The 24907-nt window shown below is 38.1% G+C and overlaps 1 protein-coding gene across 1 annotated transcript in view; it reads left to right on the top strand.

The window, feature by feature from the left end:
- FAF1 (Fas associated factor 1) overlaps window positions 1-24907 on the top strand; it is a 170758-nt gene that overhangs the window by 120818 nt on the left and 25033 nt on the right. The window contains exons 13-15 of the mRNA XM_062623203.1: window positions 3673-3827; window positions 17053-17189; window positions 19705-19793. Of these exons, the coding sequence (XP_062479187.1) occupies window positions 3673-3827; window positions 17053-17189; window positions 19705-19793 (381 nt within the window). The remainder of the gene's footprint in view (window positions 1-3672; window positions 3828-17052; window positions 17190-19704; window positions 19794-24907) is intronic.

The raw sequence follows: 24907 nt of genomic DNA, 5'->3' as shown, positions 1-24907 counted from the left end.
AAATGAAACCTGGAGCTTAGGCTTCAAGCTTTTAAGTCCTTAAGTCTTACTGCCATTGATGAGACTTACACTGCCGAGTATGTTTGTAAATCCAGGCCTCTTCTGAAAGTTCCAGTGTATGACTGCCTGGTTTTCAGCATCCACATACTCTGAAAAATACACTTCTTCATCGCTTAAATTCCTAAAGTCCTAAGGGCTTTGGAAGTCCATCAGCTGTTCAGTACTTAGAACCTTTTTAGTATCTGATGCCTTCATAGGGATTAGTTAAAGTTCTTCCCTGTACGAATTTTTTCTTTCTTGGTTAAAATTTTATGTTCATAATATAACCCCTGAGTCGTTTTACTTTTGAGAAATCCAACACAGAACACATTAGTTCTCCATTAAGAGGCTTCTTTTATGGAAGCCAAGACTATTCAACAGTTTCGTGAGCCTATTTTATTAATATTGACTGAAAAGTTCTCAGTGTTAGTCATCACAGAGCCATAGGATATACTCTGATTTTTCTAAGACTTGAAATAAAAGCAACAAAACCCTGCTTGTAAACATATACTACCATGGGTAAGTACAAACAATTAAAAATCATTAAGACCCAGTACAAAACAACACACGAAAAATCCCCGACAGCATCAAATTCCAAGCTGTGAGCCTTTTGCAAGAATGTATTTTTCCAAGGAAAGAATATCCCTGGCTTCCACAAAGATTTTTTCGAAGTGATGTTGCAGCACTTCAGTTCCTCCTGCTACCTCTTTTCGTTTGTAGTATGTCTGTGCCTGACCTTAACATTTTGGATCAATTATTAGACACAAGTACAGTCTTTTATATGCGATCGAGTTTAGTCTTTGCATGGTGAGATTTGTTGATGCAACAAAAATGTTGATGCACGTGTAAAGTAGCTCAGTGTAAACACCTATTGTGCATGTGCCTGTTCTGTTTACTAAAATTTGTCCCTAAATCTTTAAGCCTAAAACTGTACATATTTTGAAACATTCTGTTGTATGGAATCTCATATTTAACAGTTTCATGGGGTTGTTTCTTTGGAAGTAAAAGTGTTTCTCAAGAGCCTTTTTTTTCTACCCGCTCCCAGTGAAAAGAGGAGAGCAAAGCCATCCGCTTACCACAAAGCAGTGCCACCACAAAGGAAAGATTAAGGGTTTAGAGAGAGGTCAATGTGGGTTTTTCTCTAACTAAACACTTTCCTAAAGTTTCCTTGTGGAAAAAATAATGAAGTCATCTCAGAGTTTTTAAAGAATTTTTATTTCTTTTTCACCGTCTGCATTCGCTTGTCTTCTCAGCATGGATGTTTAATCTTTCTAGGCTTTGTGAATTGGTCCAAATGAATAAGTGGTGAGCTGTCTCTCTAGGAGCTAGAGGCTTATTCTAAGGCCCTAATCACTGAGTAAACACATCTTTGCCCTCCCTCTCTTACAACTGCTATATAATAGTCGAGATTCTAGCACAGTAACCTGGATATTGCAGGGATCGACGCTTTGAAATGCAGAATGGCTGATCCTCAAAAACAGACAGTGCCTGATCTTCCCCTGCCTCTTTCTTCTTTTTAAATTAAATATCACCACAGAAATGCTGTTTTATTGCTTGATATTGTGCATCAGTGCCCTGGATTTTCAAGTTTAGTTTCAGTCAACATTGTTGGCTGCACTTATATGGATCTCTGCATGTTGGGCTTATTAATGGCCCTTCCTGGCACATGTGTACGTGGTTCTGAAGAACAGTGAAATTAAATTAGACAAACATTAATGCAAATTACTAATCCCTTTCCCAAACTCTAATGTTCAAATGTATTCTTCTTTTTATAAACAGTCATTAAGTTTTATCCAAAGGCAGTATATGAGGTGATAGCCATACAGGATTTTTTACAAAGACAGCTTGTCTCAAAATTGCATCCCATCTCAGCAAATATGTTGAAGTAAGATTTTGAAATACTGTAATATATATGGGTATGTGGGAATGGAAAGCTGTGATTTTCTGAATGGTATTTATAATTCACTGAATACCAGATATAGCATCGTAGAATGGTTTGGGTTGGAGGGGACCTTAAAGCTCATCCAGTTCCAACCCACTGCTGCTGGCAGGGACACCTTGCACTATAGACCAGGTTGCTCCAAGCCCTGTCCGACCTGGTCTTGAATACTGCCAGGGATGGGGCAGCCACAGCTTCCCTGGGCACCCTGTGCCTCAGCACTCTCACAGTGAAAAACTTCTTACTAATATCTAATCTAAATAAGTTTAAATCCATGCCCCTTTGTCCTGTCACTACCTGCCCTTGTGAAAAGCCCCTCTCCAGGTTTCTTGTCAGCACCTTCAGGCACCGGAAGCTGCTCTAAGGTCTCCCTGGAGCCTTCTCTTCTCTAGGCTGAACAACCGCAACTCTCTCAGCCTGTCTCCATAGCAGAGATGCTATGGAGGTGCTCCAGCCCTCAAGAGCATCTTCATGGCTTCCTCTAGAATCTCCCCAACAGATCCATGTCAGTTGTTCTTCCCGTATCCAGGAACACTGTCACCCCATCACAGAAGGCCACCAAATTGGTCTGGCACTATTTGATGTTAGTGAAGCCATGTTGGCTGTCACCTCCTTATTTTCCATGTGCCTTAGCGTAGTTTCCAGGAGGATCTTCTCTATGATGTTGCTGGGCACAGAGGTGAGACTGTCCAGCCTGTATTTCCCCAATTCCTTCTTTTTTCCCTTCTTACAGTGGGAGTTATGTTTCCCCTTTTCCAGTGGGAACTTCAACACCTAATTTCTCAAATATGATGCATAATGGATTAACCACTTTACCCACCAATTGCTTCAACACCTGTGGGTGCATCTCATCACGTCCTGTGGATTTGTGCACCTTCAGGTTCCTTAGATGGTCTTGAACCTGATCTTCTCCTACAGTGGGAGAAGTTGCTAGTGGGAGAACTAGCTGTATTTTTCTCAGTCTGCTGTCTATATTTACGAACATATAGACTTGCTTTCCAAAAGGTTGTCTGACATTATCATGGGGACACAGCACACCTCTTTGCTGCTGGCAAAGAAGCTCAGACATTACTTGATAGGGTTTCAGAAGAACTCGGCCCAAAATTATCTTGTTTCAAGAGGCCATAAACACCATCCTCAACATCTGCTCTTTGATAAGATATAAAATGAGATATATCAGCACTCACAAAATCAATGTGGGATTTAATCCACATCTCCTGTGCCATTTCTGTTGTGTCTTACACATTTGCGGCGCTATCATTTTTTCAGGTTGTTTATAATTGTTTCGTATTGTAGATGCTATTGTATCAAGAGGTGTGTTCCTTGCTTGGGGAAATGTTCCAAATGTCTCTATTGGGCAGCAAGCCGAAAAAAGTTCACTCAGTTTCTTAAGATAAGGCTCTTAATAAGGTTTTTGGCTTTCAGTCAATTGTTATTGTACATGTTCATGCAATATATCATGTTCTGATACCTGAAATAAAATATTAGGAAGCATTCAGAAGAATTGCAGATTTGGAGGGATGGGCCATTTGACTTGAAATCGTCTGGGTTTTTTCCCTGGTGTGTCTGTGTTGAGATACTCTGCAGCCTTGATAAACACCATAGGTTTTACTAATGCACAAATCTGCAGCAGTAATTTGTAATTACTCAGTATCTGAGGATGTTTTCACAGATCTTCTTTCATGTCTTTTCAGAGAAAGCTTCTTGCTATCTACCTCCACCATGATGAAAGTGTACTAACCAACGTTTTCTGCTCACAAATGCTTTGTGCTGAATCTATTGTCTCCTATCTGAGTCAGAACTTCATAACCTGGGCATGGGACATGACAAAAGAAGCAAACAGAGCAAGGTAAGACTCTGGACTGTAAGTGGATCAGCTTTTCTTTTAAGAAAGACCCGAATCTCTGTGTATCAAATCTTCTGCTGCTTGAACTAAATCTATTTGAACTAAAAACTTCGTGCTTGTTCTTAGCTGATCAATGAAGATGTGCTGATGTTCACTGAGAATTGGACTGTCCTTGTCTTCATTACAAAGAGACTTCTTATTACTGTGCAGGAAAAAATATTTGAATAAACCATTTCCTTTTTGTTTTTTTCTTTTGAGTTCATTTTACAAACATAGTTCTAGGAATGCGTCTTTGCAGTTTTACATTGCAGTGCCATAATATTGCGTGACGCTACTTGTATGTATATAGGTGTAACTGCATTAGAACCATCTGGGGAAATAACTACAGTTCTTAATGAAGACCTTACTTTAAGAATAGCATTCATGTCATAAATGAATATTAAAAAAAAGGTGCAAAATAAAGATTGCAATTCATATGAACTTTTTTGAACTACAGTTTTCACACAGAATGTTGCTTTGGTAATTTTGATAGGATTTGATATAATAAAAGCCATCCTATGTCTTAGAGGTACCATCAGTTTGCTGATGGATAAATGAATTAAAAAACTCTTTATTCCACCTCTTTCTATGTCTTTTATGTGTTCCTAATGAATTTTCTTATTTTTATGTTAAGACCTCTCGATTAACAATTCTATGATTATAGTTATATTGAGAAATCAGATTTGTTTGGTTTTCTAACTTGGTCCTTATTTCATCACCTTTATTTACACAGAAGATGACTGCTTGCCAGGATAATGTCTGGCGGATATTACTGTAATGAGAGTTATTATAACTTTTGAACAAAAGATGCAACAGGCATTTGAGCTGGGATAAATTTTTCACTTCTGTTACACAATTCCATTGATTAGTGAACAATTAAAAATACATATTTCTGTTTCATTCTTTTGTGGCTTGCTAGAATAGAGCATTCATCTATTCTTATTCTTAACTATGTAAATTGTAGTTAATATTTCTTTACTGAAAGTGGAGATGGAGAACCGAACAGTCTCTTTTTCCAATACACTTTATAAATGACACTTGTGTTTCACAGGAATTCCTTGCTTGACCTCCTGCATTTCATCACTGGACGAATCAGCAGCTATGTTTCTAGTTTAAATTGTTGTAGAGAAGAATTAAAGGTTACGGAAAAAAGCAGTTGCGAAAACAGATTAGAAGTTTTAAAAACAGCAAAGAGAGAGGAAAAAGAAACATCTAGGTTCTTTCATGGGACCAAATACATAGACTGGAAAGTTGCTTAAGTCTTTTGGTATTGCCATTCATGGGCAGTAAGGAGCCTCCTCCTTTTCTTTTATCCCACAAGTTGGTGTAGAAGGAAACACTATTTCTAAACCATCTGTAGTGGCTAAGTTCAGTTGACTACCTGCTGTTCTATTGTTCCCTTTTCTATTTAATTCTCTAGTTTCTTTTATTTTACAATGACAAAAAATTGCAGTGTAGTTTCTTTTGAAAAACTGTGTTTGAGGGGTTTTTTATGACTGACGATCAACAGCCATGTAATTGCTTTGTTGTGTTTTACTAAAGAAATCTATTAAGTAGCACAACTTTGATACACTAGTAATAAGAGTTTGCAGGTTACCGAGACACCTGTGGTGACCAAAGCGACAGAAGCTGCTTATTAGAAAGAGCCTGTACAGCTGTGTCCTATTAACTCCTTATGACACTTCTTAAAACACAAAATAAAGGGCTTGTTTAAGGCTTTATAGCTATTCTCAATGAACCTACTCACCGATTATGCAGTGCGATAGGGTTTTTAAGCCTTCATTTTTTGCTTCCTCTTAACAACAACAAAGAAACTGTCATATTAACAGTGAGGTCAAAAAATAGTAAGGGGTAAGCAAGGCATGCTGGCTCAAATGAGAATAATTTCTTGGTTGGGTTTAGTGTCACATCCTGCTCCTCAGACTGTGATTTCTTTGGAGGAGTCATGATGCTTCCTTCTCCCTTTGGGAAGTGCCAGTGCACTGTGGGCATTCCCATAAATATATACTCAGTACCACCTATTTAATTACTACCCTTCATTATGTGACAGTGGTCTTGGAGCTTATTTTGTTCTATATCCCTATGAATACAGTTCAAAGCTTTTTATTTGAATGGTGGCAACAACAGAGGGAACTGCTTTTTGCATGCTGGTGTAGCTCAAGAGCAACTCATTTGTGCTGTTACAATTGCATTAGTGAAAAAGCAGAGAAATCAGTCCTACTTTATTGACCTCAATCTATAGGGACACCTAGAAGTCAGTAGTAAAAGGCAGGTTTTCACTATTGTAGCATGGCGTGATTAAATTCAAATATAAATATTTTTCTCAATAAGTCAAAAAATCTGGAATGTTCCAATTCTTTTTCTCTGCTCTTCTCTTTCTAACATTTATGGATACCATTCCACTCCAAAAATAGTAGTTTCCGTTCTTCTCACTGATGAAATAGGGGTCCATCCTGAATATTATATGACAAAACCAGCTCCAAAATCTTGTCATCATTTTAATATGTTTCTTGGTGGACACTGATGTAGGGGTGTGCTTTGAACGCTGTGTTACTGTGCACTGGCACTTTTCAGCTGGAATCTCTAAACTATGTTCTTCAGCACCCCTTGCAATGGAGCAAAGAGTTCTGTATGTAAGATTAGATGAAAATGCTGTGTGCAAGACCCAGGATAAGTGTTAGAAGTAGTGCAAGAGCATGAAGAGCATAAGCCACCCAGGACTGTTACTGTGTCAAACTGAAGGAGAACTCTAGTTAATACACTTAAGAGGATGATTTGATTTGGCTTCTGTAACTTTTAAGTGCCTCTGATGTAAAGTTCATAGGAAAGGAAGCAATTACCTTGGGTAATGCTGCAAGTTATGAATCTTTTCATTACTACAGTAAAAAAAAAATCATAAAAAAGGGCACAAAATAATAAATAATTAGCCTTCATTTAGGAAATCAAAGTGTTTTTATAATACTGTTAGGGAATCTATGTGAAAACCTATAGTTTAGACTTCAGTTTAGTGAGCAACAGTTTAGAATATTCTTGTGATTTATGGTGTCCATGGTCAAAGAAAGAAAAAAGCCCACAAATCTACACTATTATCTTTTACTTTTTTATTATATTTCACTCAATTTGTGGTAAATCATGACTTAAAATACACTGTTTCCTTTCCGTTGCTTGCTCTATATATTTGCTACTATGCCACCCCAAACAGCAGAAATATACTTAAAGGAGGTGTCGGGGCAGTAGTAATGGTGTTGAAAATTCTGGCCCTACCTCTTGGTCCAAGCTTGTGGCTGCAGCATCTCACCAGCTTCATCGGGCTATAGCATGGGCTAAATGATTCCTGAGGTTTCTATGGTATAAATAAGCAGGAGAGCTAGATAGAAGCAGCCATAGTTCTGGCACTTTCTGACCAAAAAGAGTTGACTGGTTAGCATCATTCCAATTTAATTACATGTTTGTGTATTGGAGGTGTGTATATATGTATGCATGCACATGCCTAACGTTTTTTGTTGATTCATTAACGTGTATTAATGTATTTGTATCCAGGACAGATATACAGTGAATACATATATATACATGTATATCTTCACATGCTTGCATACCCTTATGTTTGTACACAGCATTTACAAACATAGATTATGCATAATATTAACAGATTTCCAGCGTACATTGTTTGCCAAGTAAAGCAGTGCCAAGACCATAAAACAGTGACTCGAATGCCTGTAAGCAGCCTTTTAGCTTTTCATATCGTTGCCCTTGGGCGCTGTATTTCAAGGTGTTGCCAGCCTTTCTCAGCTCTGATGACAGGTACTTGTTAGTTTTAATGTTCAAATGATAGTTTTTCACATTGCTTAAGCTTAGGAAAGAGTTAATTGACTAAAGCGCTTCTCAGCAGCAGGTTGTCTTCACCTGCAATTTCCGTCATCAAGTAATTAGCCATATTCACAGTTGCTGACCCTTAATACTAACCTACTGAATGATGCATGCCTGGATGAAGACCAGTTGACCATATTACTCCAGCTCCCCAATCCTATTTGATCCTTCAGCAAATATATTGCAGGTGTGGGGTCTGTGAGCGCTGGACTCAGTGAGTTAATTTCTCACCGCCTCTTCAGCAGTGACCGTAGATCCTGTATATGTTGCTTGAAAAACTGCTGGACGTGTTCCTTAGGCACTAAAGCCTTAACAGGTTTCACAGAACAGTGTGAAAACCTTTCCTATTGTATTTTGTAATACTTTATTTAATTTACTTTAATAGCAATACAGTGCCAGTCAATAAAAACAGGTCAAAAGTCTAATTAATGTTTTAAAAATAAAGGTTCTCAAACACCAAGTGAGTTTGTCATTTTCTGTATGGTTTGTTTTGAGGAGAAAGAGGAAAGAAGGTGAGGAGGGAACCCTTCTGTTCCATGATTACATCCCACCCGCTCATTTTCTCCTTTTCTCCTTTGCTTTTGATTTTAGTGGCGGTCTTAACAGAATGTCAAGATCAATTTGCAGCATGGTTTAACTCAAGGTTTGCATTCTGCCAGCAGCGATTGTCCTAACAAACAATGCGGTGTGTTCTTGTAACTTCAGAAGCTTTTAGAAGGCTCATGGCAAGGGCAGCATCTAATGACTTTATTAGTGTAGGGTTTCAAAATGGGCTCAGTAATTGTTTGCATCTCTTTGTCATCTAGTCATAATTACTGCATAGTATTGTTAGGGGTTGTACTTGTGAATAGTTTCCTAATAGCACTGAAATGAAGAAAAAAGGGAAAAGGATAAAAGGTGATTGTCTCTTTAGATGGGGAACAAAACAGCCTGTATATAGATGATGGTTAAACTGTTTATTATACACCCACCAGAAAAGGTAAACTATCACTGCTTAAATATTTATGTGCTTCAAGGTAATTTCATGTTAGTAGTCTACAAATGTCCAAATTTGGAAAACTAAAAACCAGCAGAGTGCATTTTAATCTGGTTGTGATTAGTAAAATATGGATGTCTCCATAATATTCAACTATAAATAGAAAGTAGTCTCTCTCTTAATATGATTAAGGTTTACAACGCATTGTTTTATATGCCTGTAGGGATGTTTTAAGGTCATACGAAAAAAATTGTTAAAACCACAAGAATTAACTAAACTTGATACATTTGTAAGCATATATTTTTAAGTCCACACTATAAAAGCAAATCCTAAAGCAGGTTCTGTCCCACCATACTCAAACTACAGCCTAGTTATTAAGCTTGTTGAGCAGAAAAGGTGAAAGAATAAAACTCTGTAGTGCTCTGTGCAAAAAAAAGGTGAAGGCAGAAGAACAAGTAGTCAAGACAGACTTACTGGACTATTTTGAGGAAGGAGGAAGAAGTCATTCACAGGTCTCCATCTAACAACAGAAGTCCCCAACTGCACCAGCGAAGTCTAATGCCAGATTAGAAATGTAGAGAAATTTAGCTGTGTGTATACATCTAAATCAACCACCAGAAGAAATCATTGAGCTGGCAGAGTCAGAATTGCTTGTACCAAAATGCAGCTGGAAGGCATGAATGCATCTCCTTGGTACTGCAGGGTGCCAGATCGGGACAAAGAATCCTTGCAGAAGTGCAGATGCCCATCCTCTTCCTTTAGGTTAGGGTGACTGTTGTGACCTCTCCCCTCTCCTTTTTGTTACCATTCTGACTGCCTGTGGGTCTTCGAGAGCTTCAGACAACAGGGTTCAGTCCATGCCTGGCCAGAAGGTTCAACTGTACCTGCATTGCTTCTGACCAGTGGTTGTCTGATCTCATCTTCAGTGTGAGGGAGGTTTCTCAGCATTTCTCCATAACCAGTGCCAGTACTTTACTTTCCCTTCCTTTAGACAGTTCACACTAATACATATCTGAAGTTTCTCTTGCAGCAATCAATGGCAATTACATCTTGGTACATCCAGTAGGCAATGAGGCAATTCTCTTTCTTTGCTGCTGTGTTCTTTTGACTTACATATCTCATATTTTACTACACTTTCCTTAAACTAAGAAACGGAGTTTCCTTCAATCTTTTCCTTGTAGCTTGTCCTTTTGTAGACATTTTTTATTGCAACCTTCTTATGGTCCTTCTATAATGGGTTTGCATCATCCTTCTGTAATTAGATGCGCTGTGCCTAAAGCTGCCTTCTTAGTGCTAAATACAGAAGGAGGATTATTTCAGGTTGTACAAACCATCGTTCTGTTTACTCACCCCAATATGATGCTTGTCTTCTTCCCATCATGACCTTTCTTCTTCTCTTACTGCTTCTTATTCTGTATTTGTGCAGTTGTTCCTCCTACTTGGAGACTTTTATGACCTTGTTGAATTGCCTTTTACTTGTCAGGACATTTCTCCAGTTTGTGAAGATTATTCTGAATCCTTTTACTGACCCAAATGTGCTTATAGCTTTCCCCACTTCACTAGCATCTGTAAAATAACAAAACATGCTCTCTTTTCTTATCTAGATTATTACAGCATCTACCTGTAGCAAGCTTGGGATATTCCTTAGCAAATCATATTACATGCCTTTCTGATATGATAGGCAATAATCAAAACTACCACTGATATGCAAGGGCATTTTGTGTTTTCCATTTTTAGTACAGTATTTTAGCAAGGAGTCTAGGTATATTTTATTTATACTTTTATCAATGATTTTGTTTGGAGTCCAATGGTATCTAGAATTAATGAGTTTCTAGAGGGATGTGTTTCAGACCGAATGGGGTTATGAAGTATTCACCTAGTCTGTTTGGACCTTTCAGGATGAAATCAGATCTTCCACATTTTATGAAAAGATAGATAACCGCCCATCTAGGGTTTACTTTTGCATAAAGAAAAAGTGGATAAAATTCTGCTTTTTCCGTCTGAATCCCTGGATATTTAGCGTGTGGATGCTAAAGAGGGTATCCATAATTTGATTCAGGCTGCTTTATACATCTTTAAACCATGCCTTGTATCTGTTGCTCATTTTCCCCTCGTGTTTGAGTCAACAGTTGTGACCCTACCGATGTGGGTAAGACAGCAACTCTGTATTATGGAGACTATGGATAGCAACCTTATTTTAATATACCATTTCATGACCTCAGCTTTTACTTTTATGTAAAATGTAAATACCTAACACAAAAATGTTATTTTTACATTAACATTTTAATGAGTCTTATGTTGACTTTGCAGTGTATAGAATTATGAGAAAAAAAATCAGAAATCTTGCATCTTTGATATTCAGCATTGTTTTCTTCATGCTCAAGAAAGGAGTTACCTTCTTGTCGCACCCATTTCTGAAGCTTTAAAGCTTCTTAAAGTAAGATTGGTCTTGGGAAATATCTGGCCATTAATAAATCACTTTTTTTTTCAGCCAAAATCATCCCAGTTGTGGACTGAACACCACTTCAGACTGAAAGGGAATAGATATTTTACAAGAGCTTATCACATTTTGTCCTGTGGCTGCTTTTTGCTTTTTGAGCAGGACTTCAGGCTAAAATGTTGCAGGTAAAAGTGTCTCCAGTGCAGCCTTTCTGCTAAAATGTCCTTTGCAAGAAGCATAGTGTGCTCCAGGTGCCAAAGGGCCTCATTTTAGGAGGAATTTTTCCAAAGTTTTCCCACCAGTGTGTAAAAATTAAAAGTAACTAGAGGAGTATTTGTATGAGCAAGACTGTAACATATAATCACATCTCTCTTATTTGTGTCGGTACAGAAAATAAGGAAATTTGATGTAAAATCCTATGCAGTTTTTAGTATTTATTTTAATACATTTTATCCATACATTTGAGAGCAGAGTTCTCTGTATGGAAGGGAATTTGCCCTTTAGTGTACTAGACAAATTTGCCAGTACAATTATTAATTAACCTGAAGGTGCTGGGGAGAGTTTAAGAAAAGCAAAAGCAAAGGAGAGCTTTCCATTTTTGTTTGAACATACAGAAAACATTCCAAATATAGCATCAGGTGGCCCTCTTTGTGCATTTCAGGGTACACTACAACGTATGATATGCAGCTTGCTCTGCGTTAGTTTCCTTTTGCAGGTTTAATTGATTAACAAGAAAAGAGCTAGAATTTGCATTTTAGGTTTTGTTACTCTTACTGCAACTATATCATGTCATGACTGCTTGACATTTTTTATTCATAATGTCTTGAGAAGGTAGTGTAATTTGGGGATGGATGCAAAGCTCTTAATCCCATCAGATTGTATCATCAGTTTGATTCCAGTAGGTAACTAAAAACTGGTACCACAACCGAGGACAGTCATTGAGTAGTTAATACTACTACTACTTCAGTCATGACTGGTAGGTAGTGTCCATGTCTTTGAAAGCCATACCAGTCACCACTTTTCTGAGTGGAAAGAGAAGGGAGACTGAATTCCTCTGCTCCTTGAGTCCTTCCTCTAGATCAAGCCAAGAGCAGCAGGTAGCAGTGCTATGATGTACTGTGGTTTTGTCATGGAAATACAGAGGACTCTTATTGCTCAGAATCATCGATTCTTTTCTAAGTTCTGCCTTCAAATACTCTTCAATTCTTATTTTTTTTTCTTTTGTAAATTCTTCCTCTACTAACAGTGGGAATCACTTTGAACCAGTTCATATTGGAAAATACAGTATCACAGTGTGGAGCCAGCAATGCCTCTGTCTTGCGTTCTGTTTGGAGACTGGGCACCAGAGATGCTCTTAGATTACTGAATTATTTAAGTTGAAATATCTAAGGAATGTTTACATTTTTCTAAAATGTTTAGCATCTTAGTCAAAGTTCAAGACCAGGTTGGACAGGGCTTGGAGCAACCTGCTCTAGCGGAGGGTGTCCCTGAGTGTGGCAGGGGTTTGGAATTAGATGGTCTTTAAGGTCCCTTCCAACCCAAACCATTCTATGATTCTATGATGATAGCTTATTTGCTTGTTCATATCTGTGGTGTGGTAAGGAGGGATCTTGTGTAATCACAGATCTAAACTTGATTACCGATGTAGATCCTGTCCATTTGAGTAACAAAAATGTGAAACAACATAATACAGGAACAGGAGATACATAAAGAAACAATGAGATAATCACAGTCATTGTAATGATGAAACACCTCCCATCGGGAACAGCTGCCATCTCCCACCTAGGGTTTGGCTTTCTCCTTTGGGCTTCTTCCCCTCAGAAAGGCAATACATATTTTGCAGTGTAAATAGGTATCATATAGATCAAAAGCTTTCCAGGGATCGAAAAATCCTGAGCTCTGAGATCAGCACTTTTGATGATCGCACTTCGGCCAGAGGTGGCCAATTTTGTTGTTAAAAATTAAAAGCTGCATGTTCTCACAGAAACATATTATTGCTAAACCCCAGCATTTACAAAGTTCTACATGGCATCATCTGGCATCGGGAGCTACGCTGGACCACAGATTTAAGTTGTAATAAGTATTGCCTTTGGTTTTGAGACTCAGTAATACTTTAAGCTTTTTTTTTCCAGTAGATTTTTAAAGCTGTTATTTATTCATAATTACCTCTGGGAGTCTTTTAAAAGTAGTATTAAATAAATTGCACACTGTGATAAAATTACAAAAAAGTTATGCCAGGAGTGTATTTTAATAGCATGTGTTGCATATTAGCTGCTATGATAGTATTCTTCTCTGGGGACACTAACGACCTACGAATATGATAACTCTTCACACAGGTTATCTTAGAGTGCACATGGAAGGGTAACTGGTGTGCAATGATCAGCAGCCCTCCACTTTTAACTACAGAGTGAACCATGTCTAAGAATTAATACCTGTTCAATCTCATTTTTATTTCTTTAGAGATAAATTTGTAATCTTTTTAGGGTTTGTTTCTGCATTTGTCAAGCCATGGTCAGTTCTCATGTTTCTTTTGTAGCTTTAATAATTGCTGCTTTTGTTGCTTAGGGACTCATGAAAGAAGTAAGGAAATGATGCTGCCTGCCAAAACTGTTACTTTTCTTGATGAACTTTATTCTTTAACTTCTGAGATTAATTTTATTAATGGATTTTTCCTTTGTAAAAATGCTTTTTTTGCCTTTCTCATACTTCTCCCTCCTTGAATATTCTTGTAATTTCAAACTAAAAGGAGTGGTAGGGTGCCATTTGCCCTCCCTTTCTGGCAGTGTTCCTCTATTTCCACTTTTGGTTGGAGATCACAGTAATCCAGCATGTTGTGGAAAACAGTTCTCCCCGGAGGGACATCTGGCTCTTTGATGCACTCCACAGGCAGTTCTCTTGGCAGCACTGGAGATGCCACTGAAAGATCTGGCACACTTCTGTTCAGATGAAAGTAAAAAACATCCCTTGTTAGTGATGAGCAGAGTAAGATACTTGTTGTTGCACCAAATCGTTTTGGTCCTACTTGCATACTTCTGACAGTCAATATTAGCACAGAGGAAGGTTTTTGGGGTTTTGGGGGTTCTTTTTCTGCATATGAATGTGGAAGAAAGTAAGAAAGTTTCAAACACAGAATCAGTAAAGGCAGAAAATGTGTGTTGGGGGAAGCAAAATCAGTTAAGTAGCTGCAAAATTTATTAAGAGGTATGAGAAAAATCTGAATGGGGATCATGAATGAAAATTCAATTCCTACCCATCTAAGAAAATGTAAAGAGATGCGTTACAAGTAATTGCTGAGCACTTACCACTGACCTGGTGAAAAGCATGTGAGTTGTCACTGATGAATAGGAGTTATATGGTGTAGACACTGGAGATTGCTGCTGCTATCTCTTTATCCATTGTTTGACTACCTTAATATTTTTGTTGGCTTTACTGCATTTTAGTTCAGTGGCCAAGTGGAGTCTTGCTTGGTTCCAAATGGCAGGATCTGTTTTGATGGATCATGTTAGTGAGAAGAGTTTCTCGTGTATTCTCTCTGCTCTGAAGATGGCATTGATAACCAGTGCTGTAATCTAGACATTCATTATTCAAAGTTGGAACTGCTGAGGAGATGGGTTGTTTCTCATTCCTCCCCTCAAGACAAAAGCTGCCTGATGGCAGCAGTGGCAAATCTGTGGCATTCGGGTCAGAATTGACATGAGCTGCTCTTGTAACTAGTATGTGGGAGAGCTGAGCAGTTTGTGACAGCAGCAGAGGAAAGGAGGTTATTTGAAAGAGAGGGACAGATGGCACCAGTGGCTCTAAGATGTGGTCCCAAAAAGAAAAAAACCCCACCATGATGGAAAATGTTGGCATCTGGCATCTGTTTTGCTGTTACTCAACCAGGAGAGTATGTGTACACTTACAACAGCTTGGCACGGCATGCCATCTTCTGTAGCCAGGGAGCTGAAACCTATTCCCAGCCTTGATTATAGAGAACTCAAAGGTATCATAATCTGTTAGGTTCTATATAGTCAGCCAGAATTGCAACATGTAAAAATTCATCTCCTGGAAAAAACTTATTTGGGAAATCTTGGAACATACTGAAATACCTTCTTCATTCCGAATTCTCAACGTACAAAGCTCATACCTATAGAAGTGTATTTTGAGGCTGAGTTATAACAATATTTTGTTTTCCCAGAACAACCCTAGTGCTTTTCTTCTGTGGTGCATTGAAGACAGTTGAACCGTTTTAATACACAAATTTCAGGTATTCAGTTCAATTGTCCACAATCTTTATTACCTCCAGGAGTGAAACTTTGAACTCACCTAAGTCATTTTGCAGCAGAAGATCACCACTGACTTCTGTGAGGCCAAGGTTTCCTGGCATTGAACAGCAAACATCAACAACTGTTATTTAGTTTAAGAGTTTATATGTCCAGACTTTGTGGACATTTTATTTTATCTTTATCAGATGGTATTTCTCTACATAGCTATTTTTGATCTAGAAGGCTGTATTTGGTGGTTTCGATGTTGTCTTTGCATGTGATCATTCTGAATTGCACAAGACAGAATCAAGGAGGCAAGGAAGAGTGTTTGCCAGTAACATTTATGGCTTTGAAATACTCTCTGGCTACCGCTGTTCATGGCCTTTCATCCAACTATGGCTGTAGTTACACTACAAATTGTCTCTGAGGAGAAGGATTTCTTTATACTTCTGGTGCCTTGAAAAAGCCCTATGTTGTACTCATCAGGTTTATCAATTTTTTAGCAATCTTATTAGATACAATATATATTGATTAAGAAAAAAATGACAATTTTGAATCTTTTCGGTATCTTTAGGAGAAATTACTTGGGAGTGCTTGACATTTTAATGTAGCTTGTCTTTCCAAATAGATTTGGCTTCTCATGCATGTGACAACAGGACTTTGCTCTTCAGTTACAGCATACATTTCAGAGTAGTTGTTACCTAAAATATTATCATAAGGCATAAGAAAACACACGATTTAAGTTGCCTTTCATGAACATAATTAAGAATTAATAAGCCTACCAGTGGTTAGTCCTCAGAATTTCCACTATTTTGCCTTTTGTGACCTGTGTTATTAAAAGTCCATTATTTTTACAGACTTTATTAAATTGGATCTTATTAAAGCATTCTATATTTGCATTTGGTCTTTCATAATTCATTATTATTATGACATTTACTTTTTACCATCAGATCTGAAAACATATCATAAGCTACCCTTTTCTCTTGAAAGAAATGCTAATTTCAAACAGTCCTCTAATGGAAGAGAAAAGCTTTATCAGTTTTTTCATTTATTCAAGATCGTGTTAAGAATACTAATGCTAGACTTCTGTATGCTAATATCCAACAGCTTTTTTTGGTCAAAAGCTTAGAATTATTGTTTTTTAGACCACACTGCTAAGTATGTCACTTGCAGGGCACTAGTACAAAAGAAAATACAGTTCTGAAGTACCACGTTTTAATTCTATGACTGATAAAAACAATTTCTTGCTCTTTTGTTATTATGCTTTCGTATGAAATGATACTCTTTATAGTTTGCCATGTTTACTAGATCATGGCTCTGCTTAGTTTCTCTTTAGAAGTTTTAACAATTGATTAAGCATGATTTTATAGGAGGAGTTAGTTTTGAATTCTAGGCTGCAGAGCAGTTTCACAGGAAATGGAATTCTCCATCAGATAAAATCACTGTCTCAACTGGTTATTAATTGTTTTCATTTAGACAACCCAGGTCTATCATATTTGTAAATATTCTCATAATCATAAGAAGGGATAAAGAGCTCTCGAATTGAATGCAGAAGCCTAGATGTTGAATAGTGAGGTAACAGTTAAACTGTTGAATTTAGCATAATTATTTATTTAAACACTCTTCACCCCCTACAATGTTAACTTCCCCTCACCCCCATAGGTTTCTGACGATGTGCACTAGACACTTCGGGAGTGTTGTAGCCCAAACAATTCGGACTCAGAAGACAGACCAGTTTCCACTTTTCCTCATTATTATGGGGAAACGATCATCTAATGAAGTATTGAATGTAATACAAGGTACGGTTCTTTATACTTATTATTAAAAGTATTTATGTGAGTACTGAAACTGTTAGAAGATCTTTGATAACCTTTTCTTTTTTAAGATGTTCAGAATATGAATTTGTTGCACAAAACAAACTTTCAGTTGCCATGACATAAATAGCTACTATTCATAAATGCATTCATTGACATGGTATTAGAGACTGAAGTTGCCATGACTGTAGAAGAATCACAGTTTGGTTTTCATCTTTTTAAATTAGAAGCCGAATTTCCTAAATGAGGAACTATATTTAGTGTTCCAAATTTATATCCAGATACATCCCTAATATCCAGAAGATTTTGGCTGCACTTTTTATGTAGTGCCAGAATGCATTTAGTTCTTTGCGTGTAATTCCTTGTTGATATGTGGACTTTTGCATGTAGTGGGCTAATGTTGGAACATGAGGTGCTTTTTTTTCCGCACTGCAGACCTGCCTGCAGTGTGGAGACCCCAAATCAAACCTGAATTTAAGTTGCTAATATTATCTCACATGAATGAAGCTTTCTGGCTTAGATGAGCAGTTCTTTCTGGCATAACCATTCCTCTGATTTCTTTGTGACAGCAAGATGACTTAGAAGTGGAGTGGTGCCCTTTGACTGCTGTTCTCAGTAACTCTTCAAATTAAAATACATCAAAGAATGGCTGCCTCTTATTTCTTCTGCTTTCTCCACAAGTTTGCCTGCTTGACATTGTGTCCTTGTTTATTTATTGCTTATATCTAGCAGCCTTTATTCTAACCTCCTTATATTCCTGAGGAAATTTGGCCTCAGGAAATACTGCCTTTTGCAGAGAGCATCACTGTTTCTTTCTGCATATGGAATTAATAATTTTCTTGAGGAATCTGCAGTGCTCCTTTCTGTGCATAAAATCATTAATCTTGCATGGATTTTGTCTCCTTAGTGGGACAAAATCTGTGCATTAATTCATGGTACTTCTGTCACTTACAAAACTTACTTCATACAATCTTATAAATAGATTGTCTTGTTTTTATAACTGCAACATAGTCCAGCACCTGTGTTATCCCACTGAAGCCATGGTACTTACTGGCTTAAATTATTTAACTGTTTTAGCAACTTGGTGATTTAAAATCATAATACAATGCAGCTTTATATTATAAAATAATCCAAATTATTTCATTGCACTCATTAAGTTTTAATAATTCATCAGCCTTTCTGCGATCTTTTGAACTAAAGTGATCATCTATTACAGCCTTAAATCTATCCTTCAGCAAAAATCAAAGTGTGCTTGTTGTTTTCCCATGAATTGGGATATCTTTTAACAATATGCCCTCAGATGAATGGTTGTCTCTGAAGTCATGCATGTTGTAGCATGAGGGATAACATTTTCTGCTAAGGTAGCAAATGCTAGAAGTGGGAACAATGAGGCCTTTCAGGGCTGGGTGAGAAGGCATGTTTACAGAAGAGATACAGCGATATAGAAACTTAAGTCCCAGTGGTGTTTATTGAAATGCAGACTGAGTTTGCTTTCAATTTTTACTTTTTTTTTTCTGGGGTTGGAAACTATGGGGACAGTTTTGGTTTTCTTTAGTGGTACTATGGCTTTTGATTAGTTTATTCCTTTTAAAATATTGACCAGCATCACCAATATAAATCTAGCTCTTGCTGGTATTGTCCTGCTAAGGTCCGAAGAATGTTTAGGCTGGCAGATGTTGAGTTTATAGTTTTTGACCATTTCTCAAGGTCTTTTAAGTACTATGACATGTGGCTGTAATGGGTAGTCTAGATTTCAGTTTAGGAAGAGAAACCAAAGGCTGAATGCATCTCGGTAGGAAGTTAAACTAATCTTTCAGTCTTCCTGAAGACTGGACACGCGCTCGTAGAAAAAATGTGAGGCAACACCTGTTTTCCTATGCATGTGCTGTATTTGTGGATATGTATACACAGATACTTACTTTTCTGCTAGTATTAGCTTTGCAAGAAGTAAATACACTGAAAAGAATATATTATAATATTTGAAATTTTACTACTAGTTATACCTGAATAAAAATGCGTGGGCACAAATCCAGTCAATCCCTGAATCCTGGTTTGTTTTCTTTAAACCAATCCACTTGAATGCTGCCGCCAACGTCCTACCTTTTCTTACCTGGCTAAGCAATTGCTTCAGTCTCCTTGATCATTCTAAAACTGAAAAATCAACTCTGTGTCACAGAACCCCAGGTACATTACTCTCCTTCAATGTTAGGCATTAAAAGCAAAACTGAAGTTATTCCATGCAAGCACAAAAGCAATTGTTCAAATTTAAACTACCTAAAAATTTAGCCTGTGATCAACATTATCAACATTTGTTTGTAAAAACCGGTTTGAATTTTCAATAAAAAAGGCAAACTAAAAGCATTCTGCTGAGATATTTGCATTTTCTACTCTTTTTTTTTTTTTTAATCTGGCTATTTTTTATGGATTAATTCTAAACTGACTTTTTTTTTGTTTAATAACTTTAATGATATGAAGTTCAGCTATCTTTCCTTGTTGCTAGGTAACACAACAGTGGATGAGCTAATGATGAGGCTGATTGCTGCAATGGAGATCTTCAGTGCCCAGCAGCAGGAAGACATAAAGGATGAGGTGAGCATTGAAAGTTACTGCAGATACCTGCTGGCTTCCACAAATCACTGGGGATGCAGAATTAACCAGACATTTCTTTAGCCAGTGAATTTGGGTATTATACGTTTTAGTGTCTCTTCCATCATCAGAAATTAAACATATCAAGTCTCCTTTGTGTATTCATTCAGAGGATCTCAAAAAACCCCTCCTTATTGGTCTTGTCATTTTTAATGTTTTTCTTTTTTCTGAATGTTAGTCATGAGTTTACATTTACAGTGGTATTACAAAGGTTAATATGCTCATAGAAGGAAACAACAATCTAGTTTTTTCCCAGTGACCAGCTCCAAGTCATAGGGAGAAACAAAACCAGATTGATATATCTTAAGTGTCTACATGTAGAAGGGATTGAAAAGCAGCCTTCACCAGCACTATGCCAGTACTGAATCACCATTCAGAACAATCCAGAATGGGTACATGACAAGACTTTTCAAAACCAGTGTTTCAATTACACAGAAGCAGACACAGTGAGGTATACAGTTGAAAGATGTTTATCTGTTACTCTGTAAATTGAGAGTGACATTTTGAAGTAATGAAGTACTTAGGAATTTAAAATAATAGGTGTGTTGCCATTCAAGGTTTTTCTTATCCTGTTATGTAGACATTGATTGACAATAATTCACTAAACACATTCTTCACATTTAAACCTTGTATCTCATTAGTATGAGATTTACTGATTATAGTTATAATAATATGAAGGCAGGGTATCTGCACTATAGTTCATTTTCTCTTCTTTATTTATGCTACCTGTAGTTCATTGGTAAATGTAATTGATTTTTTTATTGCATTTTAACAGGAATATGTTAGTTATGGGGGTGGTTTAATGCTTTAGCAAGAAGGTAAAATTTCCATCACAGATTATTTCCAAGAAAGGTTCAGAAGTGAAAGCATAGAAAAGCTCATAGAAAGGAAGAAAACAGAAGAAAAGCAAAGCATATAAAGGCAGAGAGATAAGAGCAAATTAGGGGAAGGAGAAGGAACTAGAAGCAGAAGTGATAGGATTGGAACAAAGGGAGGAACAGGAGACCAGAACAGTTGTCCAGAGCAGAGGACATCAGTACTTAGGAGACAAGAAGGTGGGGACAGGTGAGATAGTGAAAGAACGTGTCTAAGAGGATAAAACCAAGTGAGTTTGCAACTGAGGAATGTCTGGGTGGAAAGGAAACAAAGCTTAAAGAAAGAGAAGACTCGGCAGCCTTGAGGCCATGATTGCAGAACCAGGGACTGGCTTCTGTGTCCTGAGCTGCTGTCAGTCCTTCATGGGATGGCCAAGAGCAGTGACAGTCCAGTCACAGGTGTCCCCAGAGTGGTGATATGGATGTCTCCTGACTTCTTACTCCAAGTGCTCTACCTGTGTAGGGAGAATGGAAAACAGATTTTTATGTGTTCCTCTAAAATCTACCTTTTTCCAAGTCTTCTGAAGTCTTCACTCACGTTCCCTTTGGTTTTCTGTCACTGAGAGCACCAGTGACATTTCTTCTCCAAAAGGAGTTTTTTCTAACACATTTTGACATTCAGAAAACTAATGGAAAATTTCATAAACTTTGAGGGTGCATTTCCGGACACGATGGGTTCTATACACAAATACGATATTTACTTACACCTTGGCTCCATTTGTAACAAGCACACCGAAAAGGTGATCTGAGACACTTTTGCCTTTGAAGCAGGAAGTTTAAAACCAAAAAATCACCTTGCTTTATGAAGTTACTATTCCAGAAAGGGAGTATTTGACAAGCAGTCTGTACTCAATAGAGGGCTTCAGCCTGTAAGAAAAACATTGTCTTTTTGTGGTTTGCTGCATAATATGTAGGCTTCTTGCAAGTCTTGTACTTGACAACTTCAAGCGTTCAAACATCAACACCTTTTCTTTTTTAGGATCTTATTGCAGTCGGTGCAATTTTTTTCCCCAAATATTACAATAGCAAACAGGATACAAAGTCCGGTTTCTGTTACTGTTTTCTTAATAGCTACAGTAAGTCATCATAAAACCACAAGAAGATAAGCAGAAAATTCTTTTGTGTTTTCAAAAGAGAAGTCATCTATATAGCTTCGTTGTAAACAGAAGTGTGCGTGAGAGAGAAATAGAACTGGAAACACTTGTAAAGAACAGCATGAAATCATTAATGAGTCAGTTTATGCAGTTGAACTTCTCCACTGTGGGTTTTTAACTTGCATGCACATGAAAGCTTCCAACGCAGCTACTGCATAATTCTGTTTAGCACATGTTTTACAGTGCCCTCTGATGGTTATTTCTGTATAGGATGACTATTACCATTGGCAGCTAATGGTACAGGTGTTTACCATGACGTTGGCTGTAACTGTTCAAGCATCGCTTTACAGTCAGCACCTTGTCACTGATCATTGACTGAGGCATAGGCAGGATGCTCAGAACAGCATCACCAACATATCTCACCTGAGTGAAGTGAGTCACTTCATCAGCTGGTGGTGTTTATCTAAATCCTGGGCTTTGTATCCATGTAGGAGTAAAATACACTGGTGTAGTCTCATAAAATTCTCATAAAAGTCTACACGTAAATTTGGGGCATATTTCTGCATGATGTCAAGTGCTAAAGTACCATCATTTAACTAGAACTTGGATTTAAGTTTTAGGTTTGTATATTGTGTTTAATATAATCTCAAAAAAAAACCCTGAAAAACATTGAGATGCATCTATGTACTCAGACTAATCCAACATACATGCCTTGAGGTACAGTGGTGTGCAATTTCAGCACTCATTTTCTCTCCCAAGCTTTCTTAAATGGAGATCAATCTGCCATTCTATTCTTTTCCCTGCCCTCCAATGTTTCAGGGTTGATCACAAATCATTGGGCCTGTTGCTTGCTGCCTGTCAGTGGTGTTACCCCCCAAGTCCTTCTCAGGGCTGCTCTCAACCCATTCTCTGCCCAGCCTGTATCTGTGCTTGGGATTGCCCAGACTCAAGTGCAGGACCTTGCGCTTGGCCTTGTTGAATTTCATGAGGCTTTCATGGGCCCACCTCTCCAGCCTGTTAAAGTCCCTCTGCATGGCATCCCTTCCTTCCAGCATGTTGACTGCACTTGCCATCAGCAAGTTTGCTGAGGGTGCACTCAATCTGCTGTCCATGTCACCAACAAAGTGCTGGTCCCGATACTGACCCCTGAGGAATGCCACTCATCACTGGTCTCCACTTGGACATTGAGCCATTGACCACAACTCTGGACTCTACCCTGAGCCAGTAAGTCATTACTGGCTGGAGCAGCAGGGGTTTGTTTGTGCTGTTCTTCAGGGGCAATACTGTTGACGTGCAATCCCTGTCTGACATCAGACTGGTAGGAGTGGGATGAATTGAGGTTCTCTTTTACTAGCAACCTCACTTTAAAGCCCTCTTCATCAGCTTGGCAAACTATGGTCAAAGATGATCTTCCCCTTCTCTGACAGATGGACCCTATCACCCTCCAGTAGAGCAGGTTTCTTGAAGCAGGTCTCATGGTCTAAGTAGCCAAATTGCCATGGTGACAAGCCACAAATAATAAGATATGATCAGCAACTTGTGACGTTGTGCTCATGTGGCACTTACGAAAAGGGGCCAATAGATAACTAAATGGTGGGTTTGGTGGCATCAACAGCAGTAAGACCAGTTGGCCAGGATACAATTCCACCCTAGTCAGTGCAGTCAGGTGTATGGTCTGAAGTCCAACCTCAGGCTTTGTATGTAGAATTACTCTGAGGCTACACTTACGATTTCGTACATCTGATGGACATATTTTCCTAACCATGTTTGCTCCTCTGGCCCACACTACAAATACTGTTTAAACTGTGGGAATTGGGGATTTTTGCAAAGAGGAAATAAATGCCATTACAGAGTTTCTCCTATAAGCAAAACTGGGTATCTCGGAGCAGGGGCAGCCAGCCTCAGCCAGTGTTGATCTAGGCGTGAGCTGAGATTTCTCAGGGATTGACTTTGAAAAGAGCATGTATTATCAGTTCCTCTTAAGTGTCAGTGCCTGGTGCTGGACTTAGGAAAACAAATAATAATTGTAAAATACAGTACGCCCTGGAATGTCCATTTTTAAACACCCTGTCAGCTTGCTTACTGTAATTGGGTAGTTAAATAGTCATCTCAGTGTGGCATGATGGGCCCATATAGACCCGCGTTAGTTCCTTTGTGAGATTAATGCGAAGAGATATGTGATTAAGTCCTGGCACTGCAGCACAACACACCTGTTCTGGGCTGATCCTGAACATTTTTTCTTCATTGCCCGAGGAGGAGGCTTCTCAAAGGATTACAGTAACACTTTTTGACAAGCTTATACAGGGTGGAGTTTCCATGTAATGACAGGGCTCATTTGATGGTGTCTCGGTAATGCATTCTTTTTATTTTTGCTGTCAACATGTATTACTGTAGAAGCATTGACTGTTACACAGCTGGTCCAACTTGTCCACATTTCAGTAACAGTAGGTCTCTCGTCATGTTTATTTTTGTTCTTACGCAACACTAGCACTCCTGCTCTCGGATCACGCTTCAAGGTGGAATCGTTAATACCCATAGTTGCTTCAAAAGCCGTCTTATTTTTACAGATACCCATTCAAACCTTCAATTCTCTTTAAGCTATGTCTGCTTGACACACTGTTCTTTAGTGTGAAAGAGAGAGGCTTAATTTTTAAACTGGAAAAACTGTTGTAAGCAGACTCTGACTGAAGATAACCTATACAAAAATGCAGACCTGCAGTGTCACCATCACTGCTCTCTAATCTTAGGTAATATCTCTTCTTCCCCGGTACTGCTGCAGCATGAGGAAAATGTAGGTCCTTCCTGACCAGTATCTGGATGGGGGTTTAAAAAATGCATAAAAGAAAACCAAGAGTCTAAAATGGCAACATAAATTCGCCTTCTTTACCTGCTCTTTGTAAAAGTATGCTTGTGTGTCCATCCCAGCACTTACTGACCAAGTGTTGTTTTTATAACTTTGCATATGAAAGCCTGGTATCACCATGTCTTCCTCCTTTTCTGCTTGCTGCTGTCAAATGTAAGGGACTTCCTTAGGTGTTTTTTTTTATGTTATAACTTAACAGTTTTAGCTTCCAACACAGATGAGGCC

The sequence above is a fragment of the Pezoporus occidentalis genome, unplaced genomic scaffold (genome assembly GCF_034315485.1).
Source record: "Pezoporus occidentalis ecotype Australia unplaced genomic scaffold, CSIRO_AGI_Poc_V1 ctg25, whole genome shotgun sequence".
In the NCBI taxonomy this organism is placed as follows: Eukaryota; Metazoa; Chordata; class Aves; order Psittaciformes; family Psittacidae; genus Pezoporus; species Pezoporus occidentalis.
Note: the sequence above shows the minus strand (reverse complement) of the source record. Positions and strands in the feature narration are given on the sequence as shown.